The sequence below is a fragment of the Pithys albifrons genome, chromosome 12, assembly GCF_047495875.1.
Source record: "Pithys albifrons albifrons isolate INPA30051 chromosome 12, PitAlb_v1, whole genome shotgun sequence".
NCBI classification, from domain to species: domain Eukaryota; kingdom Metazoa; phylum Chordata; class Aves; order Passeriformes; family Thamnophilidae; genus Pithys; species Pithys albifrons.
The window spans coordinates 17,637,651-17,650,370 of record NC_092469.1 but is presented as its reverse complement, the minus strand read 5'-3'; the positions used below and the strand labels follow the sequence as shown (position 1 = coordinate 17,650,370).

General features: G+C 41.1%; 1 protein-coding gene across 1 annotated transcript; it reads left to right on the top strand.

Moving 5' to 3' along the window:
• Window positions 1-3,456: 3,456 nt before the first annotated feature.
• Window positions 3,457-12,528, top strand: MPHOSPH6 (M-phase phosphoprotein 6). The gene is made up of 5 exons (XM_071567771.1): window positions 3,457-3,698; window positions 7,562-7,674; window positions 9,222-9,312; window positions 10,326-10,423; window positions 10,879-12,528. The coding sequence occupies exons 1-5, from the start codon at window positions 3,648-3,650 to the stop codon at window positions 11,039-11,041; spliced, it is 516 nt and encodes a 171-aa protein (XP_071423872.1). The 5' UTR covers window positions 3,457-3,647; the 3' UTR covers window positions 11,042-12,528.
• The last annotated feature ends 192 nt before the right edge of the window (window positions 12,529-12,720 follow it).

The window sequence follows — 12,720 nt, the reverse complement described above, 5'->3', positions numbered from 1 at the left end:
GGGCTGAGCAGTGCGGGGCCAGCAGGTTATACACTCGTTCATCAAAGGGTGATGAATATTGTAACAAATCCCCAGCACCGGGACCGAGCTCTTGTCAATACGCCGCATGCATTAGCAGCTCAGAGCTTGGTGGGAGCAAGAGAGATAAAAAACGAGTCCTCCGCTTCAAAACGGCGCCTCTACCACTCGGAGAATTTCACACCATCTCTGTAGGGAGCACAGGGTACGAAACTGCTTTTCTGATCCCAGCCAGTCGTACACAGAACTTCACACCTTCCTTTCAGGTTTGCAAACAGACCTCCGGCGGCTCTACTTCTCGTTTTCTTTTCTTCATTCATAGAGAAAAACACATATTATCCTTACTTAAAACACAGTGGAGGAGTTTGACACAAATTAATGACTCACCTGTCATACCATAGGAATTTCTGTATTTGCGGGGGGCGGGTGAGGAAGAAAAGGCTTCAGGTATTCTGAGAGCTGTAAACAGCTGCTTCAGAATTAAAAGACAGCTTATAAAAAATCAAATCAGCTGACAGGCTGGTGTAAGGCTTGAGATATCCATTTTGCACTAACATCACAATACTATGAGAATATGAATAAATAAAAGGTTGCAGAACAAGTAAGACACGAGTTCCCTCAAATTAGATCCCATTGGCGTGAAATTAGTTCACAGCTGTCACTTGTGTTTCTCCAAGAGAGATTACTTCTTAAATAATGTTAATGACAACTTTGATTTGACTTCTCTAATTACTAGAGGGAGAAGGGACCACATTTCCTAGGAAGAGAAATTTTTTATCTGCTTGTTTAATCTTTGGTGAGATGGAGCTCCTTTCCACGGAATTATTTCCCTGAGTATTTTTGTTTTGAAAAAGAAATGGATTTCCAGGTTGAAAGTGGAGCTGCTGTATAGCAGGCAGACCTACAGAGAGGTGTCTAATTGCATTTACAATGACCCTTGATTCTTCTCTAAGCAGAGCATCTCTCCTACTTCTCCTCCTCACCTTCGCTCCACCTCACAAGCAGGTGTATTTACAGGGCTGGATTCTTCTCTGAGTTGCCTCCACCAGCAGCAGTAAATCATAAAAATTTCTCCTATAATCAATGGAGTGTCTTCAGATTTACCAGACAGTATAATCTGGTCCACAAGACAGCTGATTGTTATCTATAACTCCCCATCCAATTCAAGTGATGGGAGATGTAATCCAAAAATTTCCTTCAGACTCTTTTACTGCCAAAATAGATCAAATTCTGTGGCAGCCTTTTTACAATCTCCACTTTTCTAAATAAACATCACAGAGCCTATACTGCCTTTACTGCAAAACACTTCTCCCTGCCTGTACTGAGGCAGGTTGTTGGCTGACGTGCCAACACTCAGAACAAACAGAGGCACCAAGACATGGGGTCCAGTGGGGCTCAGGCTGTGCATTTTGAGTTCTCACTCATCAGGGAACAACCCTCATTGTTAGATGAGCTGAAAACCCCTTGCACTCTCTCCCTCCCAGTTACACACTGCATGGTGCTGTAAATTATCAGACTCATCTCCCAGAGAGTTGCTGGTGTGATGTTCCTTCACTCTAAAGCCATCAGGCAGCTGGTATGTGCTGTGGCCTCATCCCAAACGGGCTGTAAGCAGTGCCTGCAGAGGAATTGTTGAACTAGAAGGTTCCCAGGCACTCAGCAACTGGCCTGGGCTTAAGCTCTGCCAGGGGAAATTGAAGTTGGAGAGCAGAAAAAAATTCTTTGCAGAGAGAGTGCTCAGGCATTGGAATGGGCTGCCCAGAGAGGGGGTGGATTCCCCATCCCTGGAGGTTTTTAACCTGAGCTTGGCCGTGGCACTGAGTGCCATGATCTGGTAAAGGGACTGGAGTTGGACCAAGGGTTGGACTTGATGATCTCAGAGGTCTTTTCCAACCCAATCCATTCTATAATTCTGTAGCCAGGAAGGAGGGACAGGAACAGCTTTTGCAAAGAGCACCAAGCAAAGCTGTAGCTCAGTGGCTGCAAAAGGCCTGAACAGCCTGAAGTGATGTATTTAGAAGGAATCATTCAAAGGACATTCCTGGAGTGTAAATGAACTGCAACTGCTCAGAAAGGGCCTGATTGACATTAAAGGCCACGCAATTAAACACAGGGCTCCGATTTGCAATGATCAACAAAAAGCAAATACATTATTAGAATGCATGGCAAATAGAAACTAATACCAAAAATGGACAGATTAAGACTGTATCATGCCATTATATTAATTAAAAGCTTTTCCCTATTGGTTTGTTCACTAAGATTCAAACATATTCATTCTTTGATGAACATTTGTATTCAGAAAACGGCAAATTTCTTCCCAGCTTTCTTTTGTTGGGAAGGGTTGATAGCTGTTAATGAGAAAGGGAACAGAGAAGGAGCTAAACAGGATAGTTCCCACACTCATAAAGACACTTTCTCACTGGGGCCTTGAATTTCAGAGCAACTTCAACTCATTTACAGAGCCTGGGAATGAAGGTGCCTTCTCAATATGAAAATTAAATATTTTCAAGCAGTGTTATGACTTTGCCCTGAAGCATTTGTTGCTCCACGTTTTGTTCGCATTCCTGGTCATTTTAACCCACTGAGCTTAACTGTGTAATAAGGATGTTGAGTGGATAATTCTTCCTCCTCTCCCTCTGCAATCAGGTTTTGCCCTTCATTATACCTTTCTGTGGACTCTATTAGAACATAAATTTTCACAGAGTTCTTAAAGCTTTGACCTACATCTTGCATATACGGGAACTTTTCTCCCTACATTTGTCTTTTGGAGCACTTTACATTAGAATTTTGAACACTGAACCCTCACTCTTATTGCTTTATCACCCAGTTGATGTGCCAAATGTCAAAACAGGAGTCAGAAATCTGATTTACGAGGATTTAGAGAGAAATTGTGGTACCTGCTTGTGACTGGGAGTCAGGTGGCAATTTCCCATCAGGATTCCTCCTCAGCTCCCGAGCCCAGAACCTGCAGCCCAAAGACAGGACTGAATTCACACATCATGTTCCAGGACAACAAAGCTTTGAGGTTTTTTTGTACTATCTTTGAATTTACGTGTTTTCCAGTTTTAATGAGATTTGACCATTTTGTTTGGGTTATTTTGGGTTTGATTGGTTGGTTGGTTGGGGTTTTTGTGTCTTTTTTCTTTTTGTTGTGGGGGCTTTGAGGGTTTGTTTTCTTTTTGCAAGTAAAAGCCAGTGCTGGTTGTAAAAAATGAAACATAAACCAGTCACTCTCCAAATGCCAGTGATGCAAGACAGATTTTATTCTTTTTTTCCAAATGCCAGTGATGCAAGACAGATTTTATTCTTTTTCCTTCTCTTTGAAGTGTCAGCAAATCACGGATGAAGCCACGAAGCGGCAGCGCCGCGGAACGCACAAGCCTTGCTGAGAGACATCTCGGGTTTCCCTGACAATTCACCATTTCATACCGAGGCAGATTTATGCCCGCTCTCCCCGCCGATCCCCCTCACCGCACACAAGCACAGAGCAGCTATTTCTGGGGCAGGTTTTGCCTTCCTGGGCCCGCGGGGCTGGGGGTGTGGCCGACCCACCTCCCCCGCTCCGCCCGCGGCGGGCGCGGCCTCGGCGCCACGCGAGCGCGGGGATCCGGCGGGGCCTGCGGGCCGCCATGGCCGGGGAGGTCAAAACCAAGCTGTCCAAGAACCTGCTGCGCATGAAGGTGAGCGGGGAGGGGGGGCAGGGGATGCCCGAGCCCGGCGCGGGGCCGAGGGGAGGCTGGAAGCGGCAGGATGGCGCTGGTCGGTGCCTGGGCCGCGGCGGCCCCGAGGCCGGGGGGCCGTCCCGTGGCCGTCCCGGAGCCCCAGTTTTGGGGCATTTCCCGTGCCCAGCCCCGGCCCCGGTCGGTGGGTCCCGCAGCCACGCGTTACTACAGGTCTGTTCATCCATCCTGGAGGCCGCGGCCCTCCCGGGCTCGGCGCTGCTCCTCTCCGGCCTCCCCTGTGAGAACGCGCCGCCACCCACACCCAGCTGCTTAAACCTGGCGAGGGGTGTCGGGGGGGCATAAACTGCAGAGCAGCCTCGTGGTTCCGCCTCCGAGAGCCACCTCAGGCACCTCTGGACGGTGCTTCAGTTCCGTCTGGCTCCTGCAGTGGGTTCACTGCGAATGTAAATGATGAGACTTGCCCCACCACCACGTTGAAATTAAAATATTAATGGTGCTTGGTTTACTTGGGGGTGGGGCTTTTAATAATGGGGTAGGGGGAGGTTTCTTCTACAGTTTCTTCTGCAGTCAGCAATAGGACAAGGGGAGCTGGGCTTAAGCTCTGCCAGGGGAAATTTAAGTTGGAGAGCAGAAAAAAATTATTTTCAGATAGAGTGCTCAGGCATTGGAATGGGCTGCCCAGAGAGGGGGTGGATTCCCCATCCCTGGAGGTTTTTAACCTGAGCTTGGCCGTGGCACTGAGTGCCATGATCTGGTAAAGGGACTGGAGTTGGACCAAGGGTTGGACTTGATGATCTCTGAGGTCTTTTCCAGCCCAAACGTTTCTATGATTCTTTTTATTGTGTGTTTCCCACAGAGTTATCTCCCTTCCTAGTTCCTAAATGCCAGGGGTCTTGGTAACATCCTGACGTGCCTGTACTCTTGGAATTGTGCATCTTGTGTCACCAGTGTGAAATTAGTCTCTGTTTGCTGGCTGATGGATTCTGTTCCACACAGTGTACTACAACAGCTCCTGATTCAGCAGAGTCCATTCTCCTCAGATTGATGGTTCCTTATTGCTGGAAAACAACCAGGAAAAATTGAGTTCCCATTATTATTTTTTCTAACGTTAACATCCATTCAATTTTCATAGCTGAATACAATGGGGCCTTTGTGGCTTCTTGCTTGTGGTGTTTCATTTAACCATTTTCCCCTGCACATATTTATATGGGACTATATTTCACATTCTGGCTGAAAAGAGTTTGGCAGACTTCAGGTCAATCTTTAAGATAAAGTACACTCTGCTGCAGTAAGATAATGGAATATTTAACCCAATTAACAGATGCTGCTAACGAAAGACTAAAACTTGTATGCAGAGGGGATGGAACACATCTTACCTTGCTCTCAGAAGGTGTTGAGCAGCAGCCCATGACAGTCAGACTCTTATAACATGGATCGCAGCATCATTGTGGGTTTTTATTTTTATATTATACTGTCTTTTAAAATGAAACTCCTACTCGTGTTGTTTGCCAGTTTATTAACCCCCTGGAGATTTCAAAAGCAGGTTTTTAGATTTTTCCTCCACGGAAGGCCATGAAGAACCAGCCTGTGACATTTGCAGGTTTACAGTCTGGGCAGCTTTGAAGAGATGAGTAGGTTTTGAAAAAGTCATACACAGACCTTGCATTTAGCACTTTCCTTCTGCACATCTTCCTGTTTACAAATGTTTTAATGAAGCCTTTAACAGCTGCCTCCACACCTACTGATAAGGTGTATCACCAGAATGAACAAGTGGGTGAAGTGGCCCCCAGAGGTGACAAGTGGTCAGTGGTAGCGTTGGGAAGACCATTTGCTCTATCAGTGTTGGGCCAGGTGTGCTCACCACATAAGGATGGCTCATACTTTTACATCTTGCACCATTTGATCCAGATGCCACTGCCTGGGGAAACTAATCCAACCAGCCACTCAGTTACTGACTTAGTTACTGACCTACCACAATGTGTATATTTTTAGTTCATCTCTGTGTGTTTACATTTTAGATAGATGTGATCACATCATTTTTATCTAGTTATTCCTGTGGTAATCTTGAGGAACATAATCTTTAAAATGTGGTGTGAAATGATTATTTAATTGGGTGCTTGTAGCAGAATTTCTCCTGTTGTGATTTCTGACTGGCTAACCAATTTGCTTGAGCAATATGGTTTTCCACATGATAGATTCACTTATTTTCCTCAAGATACTGTAATTTTAATTGGAAAGCTTTGACATATTTTGAATTGACTCAGAAATCAAAAGTCAATTTTTCTTTCGTTAAAGATCTTGTACAGTGGATACAAATAGAAATATAAATGGAAAATGAGACACTAGCTCTATTGGCTTTTACTTCAGAGTTTGGTTTGTTTTGCTTGAGTGTTTTGTAAAGACTAAAAAGATGTGTGGGGTGTATATAATACATATGTTAGATGTCTATATTATCTGTATATTTTAAATAAGCTCAGCAATGCCGGGTTTTGTGAGAGGGAAATGTTACGTGATACTTTCTGGGGCTTTATCTCCAACCAAGCCCTTTTTAGCTGTGACCTAAACTATGTATCTAAACATAACAATGATGGAGCTTTAAATGAGAAGGGTAAAATGACTTGATACAAAATTCCTCTGCAATGTTGCACATACAGGGATGCTTTGATAGCCATGGAACAGGTTTTACAGGACTGCGTGTACTGCACAGCTAGACCTGCCTCCATCTGAGAATTACATTGCTATAAATATAGACCTCAGACAGGTAAAGTTATTCCAACACTTTATGTAGATCCTAAGGGAGGTTCCAATTTGGAATACAGGGATTATTTCCATAACATAGTGAAGTGTTCTGTTTTTTCCAGCTTGTTGCATTAACATTGTTGAGACTTAATTGCCACTCAGTTCAGGCTTGAGACAAATGGAAATTACAGTGATCTTTCACAGCCCTCAGGTCTGTAGTTCTGCCCTCTCAGCAGTTTTTCATGGGCTGTGACAGATGTCTTGTACTGCTCCCAGCTGTTGGGAGGTTGCTGTCCCTACCTGCCTGTCCCCATCCTCTGACAGAGGTTATCACCAAGGAAGGGATTGACAGCAATGTCCTTGTATTAGGCATAAATAGAGTCTTACCCTACACTTAATTATTGCTCTCAACTATTTTGGCAGACTGTTCCTGCAGTGAGTTCCAGGTGCTTTTATATACTACTCAGCTGGGGCTTTGGTGGATCATCAATGGGAAGTGAAGAGCTGGTAACATCTTCCTTTAGCACAGCTGGATGTAGAAGATTTTTTTTCACAGTCTGGTTTCAGAGTCTCAGTTATTTTCCACTTCCAAGGGCAGGTTTGTGCCTCCAGAACTATAAATGCAATGCAGTTCATTAAATTAAATCTGAGAAAAGAAGAGGATGGTTGAAAGTGTAGATGTTTCAAAAAATGGCCAGCTGGGTATGACCTACCTCTGGCTCTGAGTTGTGTGGATGGAGTTGGTTTCTGATGTGCAGCAATAACTTCAACACCATTATGTTCTCTCTGGCCTTTGTTGAAACATTAGACAAACCTTGGCAAAATTACAGTGTTGTGATATCTCAAATACATCAAAACTAACCAGAAAGGATCTGTTTCCTTATATGTAAGTGCAGATGTGACTGACTGTTGACTTGCTGTGATCAGCAGCTGTTTAATTTTCCATTGCCTCTTTGCTCAAACTTAGACCAAACTCAGAGAAGAATCACAAGAAGCATTTGCTTTTATCAAATGCTAAATACTATGCAATGGATAATTGCCATCATGTAATTAGTACATGTTCAGAACCTCCTCACGTTGGAAAAAACTGAATCTGTGTATTTATGTATCTCTTTTTGTAGTTCATGCAAAGGGGTTTGGATTCACAAACTAAAAAACAACTAGAAGAGGAAGAAAAGAAGATAATTAGTGAAGAACATTGGTATCTCGATGTACCAGATCTAAAGGAAAAAGAGTAAGCTGTAACCTTTTGTATTTCTTACCATAATTGGATTGTTTTGAAATGCAAATAATATATTCATATTTTTCTGTAAAATAAGTATTATTAATAACCAGTTAATAGAAGCAAAAATACTGACAGACTGGCATTACAACTTTATTACTTATTTTCAGGGCTGTTCTCAAGGCTGCCTAGTGTAGTTTGACCTACTTTCAATTCTTGTGTTACTTTCTTTCACTCACCCCTTGTTCTAGATGCATATAATTAGTTTCTTTCAGTCAGGGACATATTCATTCATTGTTGCTTTTTCCCTTTATTTGGAAAAAGAAGTTTGAAACTTTGTGTTAGTAAATTGTGCTCCAGTCACACGGTTAAGTCCATTCAGGACAGTTCTGTGTTCTTGTGTCCAGCTCACTTCAAATCCTGTTTTTGAAATAGGAGAGATAATGGCAAAAATAAAGGAAGGCTTAGCTAATAAGGAAGCAAATGTCCTGCTCTTCAGAAAGGTGCTTTAAATAGCAGAACTACTTTTAAAATTGCTTGGGTTTCATCCTTTCAAAAGTGTAAAAAAATTCCATTGAGGGAGAACGTACATAATTTTGCAAAAGCTGAGACCCAAGGAATTAACTGTAGTTGAACAAGCTCATTGATAAACTCTTTTCCATTACTCTTGATGGATATGACAAAAAGGTATTTGAGCTTCAGTTGCAGCAAGGAAGGTTCAAGCTGGACATGGGGAGAATTTTTCTAACAATAAGGCTATTGAAGCTCTGGAATAATTGCCTGAGGAGACACTGGATTCTTCATCATTGGGAGTCTTTTGAGGACAGGTTAGATGGACCTCTGCTGTTCATGGTACATGTTTAACTGATACTGCCTTAAGGCAGGAGAATGAGCTTAGTCTCTTCAGCCCAACTTCCTATGATCATGAGAGTTTGTTTCACATGGGAGATGAAGAGGTACATACATGTGTGAGGAAAAGAAGGATGGAACAATTCATGGAAATACTTTTATCTAACACCTTATTACGAACACCTCAGGGTCATGTTTCTTTTCTCACTCCATGCTCATTAGAAGAGGAAAAAAAGGAGGGAGAACAGGGAAATCTGTCCCTGCTGATCAGAGAATGACACAGTGTTTTATATCCTGACAGACTCAACTAGTGCCAGGTCTTAACAGCACAATGAAAAATTAATTAGAAGCTTTTGCTGGTATAGTAATGCCACCTGGAGAGTGATATTTATGTGGTATTTTTATTCTGGCAAAAGTATTAATGTAGGTGGAATCATAACAGCAAAGAGTGCTTTTTGTCAGGAGAGTTAATTTTGTATGTGGAACTGGCACAGCCTTGCTGGGAAAAAGTATTCCTTTGCACTCCAAGCTCCTTGTACTGAAAGATTTATCAGAGCAATTAAGCTTCAGAAAGTAGATGATGGTATAAAATACACTGTGGTTTTGTTTATTTGTGTGTGGGGAAGACAGCAAATCCTTTTTGCATTTGGTTAATTTGATTATTTTAAGTGCACCATTTGACAAAATGCTGGGTTTGGGGTTTCATGCAGGAGCTGTATAATAGAAGAGAGAAGCTTTTTGCGATGTGAGGATCTGGTTTATGGCAGAATGTCCTTCAAAGGATTCAATCCAGAAATTGAGGTACTCAATGTCCTGGTTTGAGGTGGTCTCACATTATGAATGAAGCCCTTGGGGATGGGGATTTGAGTGTTTACACTGCGTCCTGTTAGGCCTTTGCAGCACATTCCATAAATCCTCTCATGTACAGGAACTCCATGGTTCAATCCAAAATGTTGATCAGTGCAGCATCTGGTAAATAGAAGCTTTTTACCTCCCTGTGTTGATAGTCAGTAATTGCACAACTCCTGCAGATATTCCCTCTCTGAAGTGAGGAAATTGTCCCACATGCTGCTCACCAAAACAAAAGCTTGCTTTTCCTCCTGACATTTAATGCAGAGTCAAATCTACAAACATTCAGCCCCATTTATTCAACACTTACTTGTGTAAGTAAGGGCTTAGAGTTCCAAAGTAAAAGTGCTGGGCAAGAGAGTCTTTAATTTCTTTCTGGCACGAATCATGCTGATAGAAGTACATGGGCACAGTAATAAAAAGGTTACACTGAACTGAAGCAAGAGGATGAAGGTAAACAATCTAAGAGGTTTACAGAAGGCTTTGCAAGGTGATTTATTAGGGGATTCTTTTAGTTATTTTGAACTGGCTGTTCCTGTGACTCAGCATCTGATTGTGTCATGGCTGTTACCGTGAATCCTGGTAGATATTTTTTCCTCTTAATGAAACCATTTCAAGGACTATGTGCTAACATCACGATGAGAAATTAATTCTAATCTAATTCTCTGGTCTCAAGATGTTTGGAGTGCCCCTTAGGATGTTTGAGTACTACAATACACTGAAAGCACTCTCTCTGTGTCACCTCTTTTCCCAAAGGCAAACTCTAAGATCAGCTTAGCAACAAACAGGCATATTGCCTTCTCTTCTTGAGTTTTCATAACAATATGCTCTAACCTGACCAGGAACAGCAAATAATTGCTAAATTTGATTCTTACCTTGTATGCACTTTTCCTAGCAGTGAATTTCAGCATTGTTGCCACTGTGTCATGGTTACGTATTTAAGCTCCTTCTTACTTCATTTTCAGAAGTTAATGATCCAAATGAACTCTAAGTGCAAAGAAGAAGAAATTGAAGTGGATGATAAAATGGAGGCTGATGTGTCAGATGAAGAAATGGCCAGAAGGTAAGTTATATTTTATTACATAATCAGTACTAGCTGGAAATACGATATGTTACTCTGTTACGTTTGGGGAAATAAAACCCAAAAAGCAAACAAACAAAATAAAACAAACAAACAAAGAAACCCCACAACAGATATGATACTGTACAGAACTGATTTTCCAGGAATGCTGGTGTATATTCAGTGGAATCTCAATCAATTCTGGGGATAAAATAAGTTGTAGGGGGTTTTTCCCCTTTGATATCCAGGTATTCCCTGCTAATTCCCTCCTTATTTGCTAACAAATTCAAACTGTCAGAATGACTAATAATCTAATAAGCCATCATGTAGTACTTGTGCTTCTCAGGCTTCTAATGACCAGGGGTTTTTACACCACTTAAATTGTTGATTAGATTTATGATTTGCTCCATTGAATTTTTCTCTGATTTTAATAAAAGGTGTAAAATCTTTTTTTATAGATACGAAACATTAGTGGGAACAATAGGGAAGAAATTCTTGAGAAAGAGGGACCAGCGTGTACTCGAGGATGATGATGAAGATGATGACGTTGATGAAGATAGAAATAGTAACATAATACCTAGTAAAAAAGCTAAGAAAATGTTCTTAAAACCTCAGGATTAATGTCAACTGCACAAGTGGAGCCAATAGAAATGTTACCTAATGCCTACCAACAGAGTACCACGAACTGGACATTGTTTGGAGATTTTGCTATTTAATGTAAAGGGTGGATTTGTAAATCTGTTCTGTTCTCATTGAAATTTCAGCCATCCACGACAGACATTTTTCAAAGTGGATGTGTGTATAATGGATGTCATACATCCTTTCCTCTCAGCAGCTTTTAATGTGTGGGGCTCTAATCCCATCAGTCTCTTTAAATGTTGTGCTTAACTAGATCAAGTGTCACAGGCAATCGAGAGCAACGTTATTTACAATTTATGGTAACATCTGAAAGAACTTTCCAGAGTAAAGACAAGCTGTGTCCAATTCAGTAAGGCTGTTCAGCTTCCACTGCTTTCTTTATTATGAAAATGAAAACCTTTTCTGTCTTCAAATTGAAAAAAAGTCAGCAGAAACATGTTTGTTTTGTGAGCTTTTTACTGTGCTAAAAATAAGATGGGGAAAGAACAGAGATAAAATCCACTTTATTGAATTTTATTTTTTATAAAGTTTATTTAAAAATAGAGGATTTTGTAGTGAAACTTTTTTTTATAGAGCAAGCCAAATATTGGGCAACGTTTACAGTTTGACATTTGAGCAGATTGTGAGTCTTAGTTTCTGTCTTCTAAAAGAGGTTTGCTAATCTTGTCTCTTTTTCAGCAAAAACATCCAGTCTTACGATTATCCAAGTCTTGTCATAAAAACATAGTAACAGCTTCAGAAACATACTTGAAAGCTGAATAAAAACTGTGGGGTTTTGTGGTTAATGATTGTGCTTTATCTTATTTACTCTGAAAAAATTATGCTTAATACCATGTGCTATAAGAAGTCATCCCTTTTTGTGCTGGCCACAGATGTCCCCAAATTCTCGTTGAGTGCACTGATTGGTTTAGCATATGATGAAGTTGCCTGAAGTAATATTAGGAGGAATCATAATGTTCTTTGGCCAGTCAGTGCTCTGGACCTATTGAAAAATGTCAGTGTGGTCTTACCTAAAATCACAGCCATTCTCTGTGTACTACCTTTCAACAAAAAATAATTGCTATTACTAAATTTCCTCAGGATGTCTAAGTTATTCACATTTAATGCTAACTCTCTGGAGAAGGAGGAACTGGTTAAATTGAAGAGAGGAATGGCCATTCTGTCATAGACACAGGAGGCTTATTTTTTATTTTTTTTAGTCTTGTCTTTTTTTAATAGCTCAGTGAAGCAAGAGATGAAACTCAATTATTTAAAGGAGGCACTGTGTCTGCTGTATTTTGTATGTGATATATGAACTATAATCCATATATCAGGAGCACCTCATTAGATATTCAAGATGGATCACACATGGCAAGAGAAATACACTTTTAACCTAGTATGGGGACCTCATGCAGGTGGAAAGGCTGTGATTCATGATCTGAGATGGGTTTTTGGAGCTAATTAAATGCTACTGGTTCAATTACTTAAAACCTGATCATATATTATTGCTAGCTGAAAAGAAGTTAATGATGGCAAGACATTTTTCTTCCCATGAAAGATATGACCCGAGCTAAGAAATGATTTATTGTTGGTCATCACAAGAAAAACTTGGAATATTTCCCATTATTCTTTCTTGCATATTAGTAGGAAAATTACTCCTCTCTCTGAACACATTTCTTGAA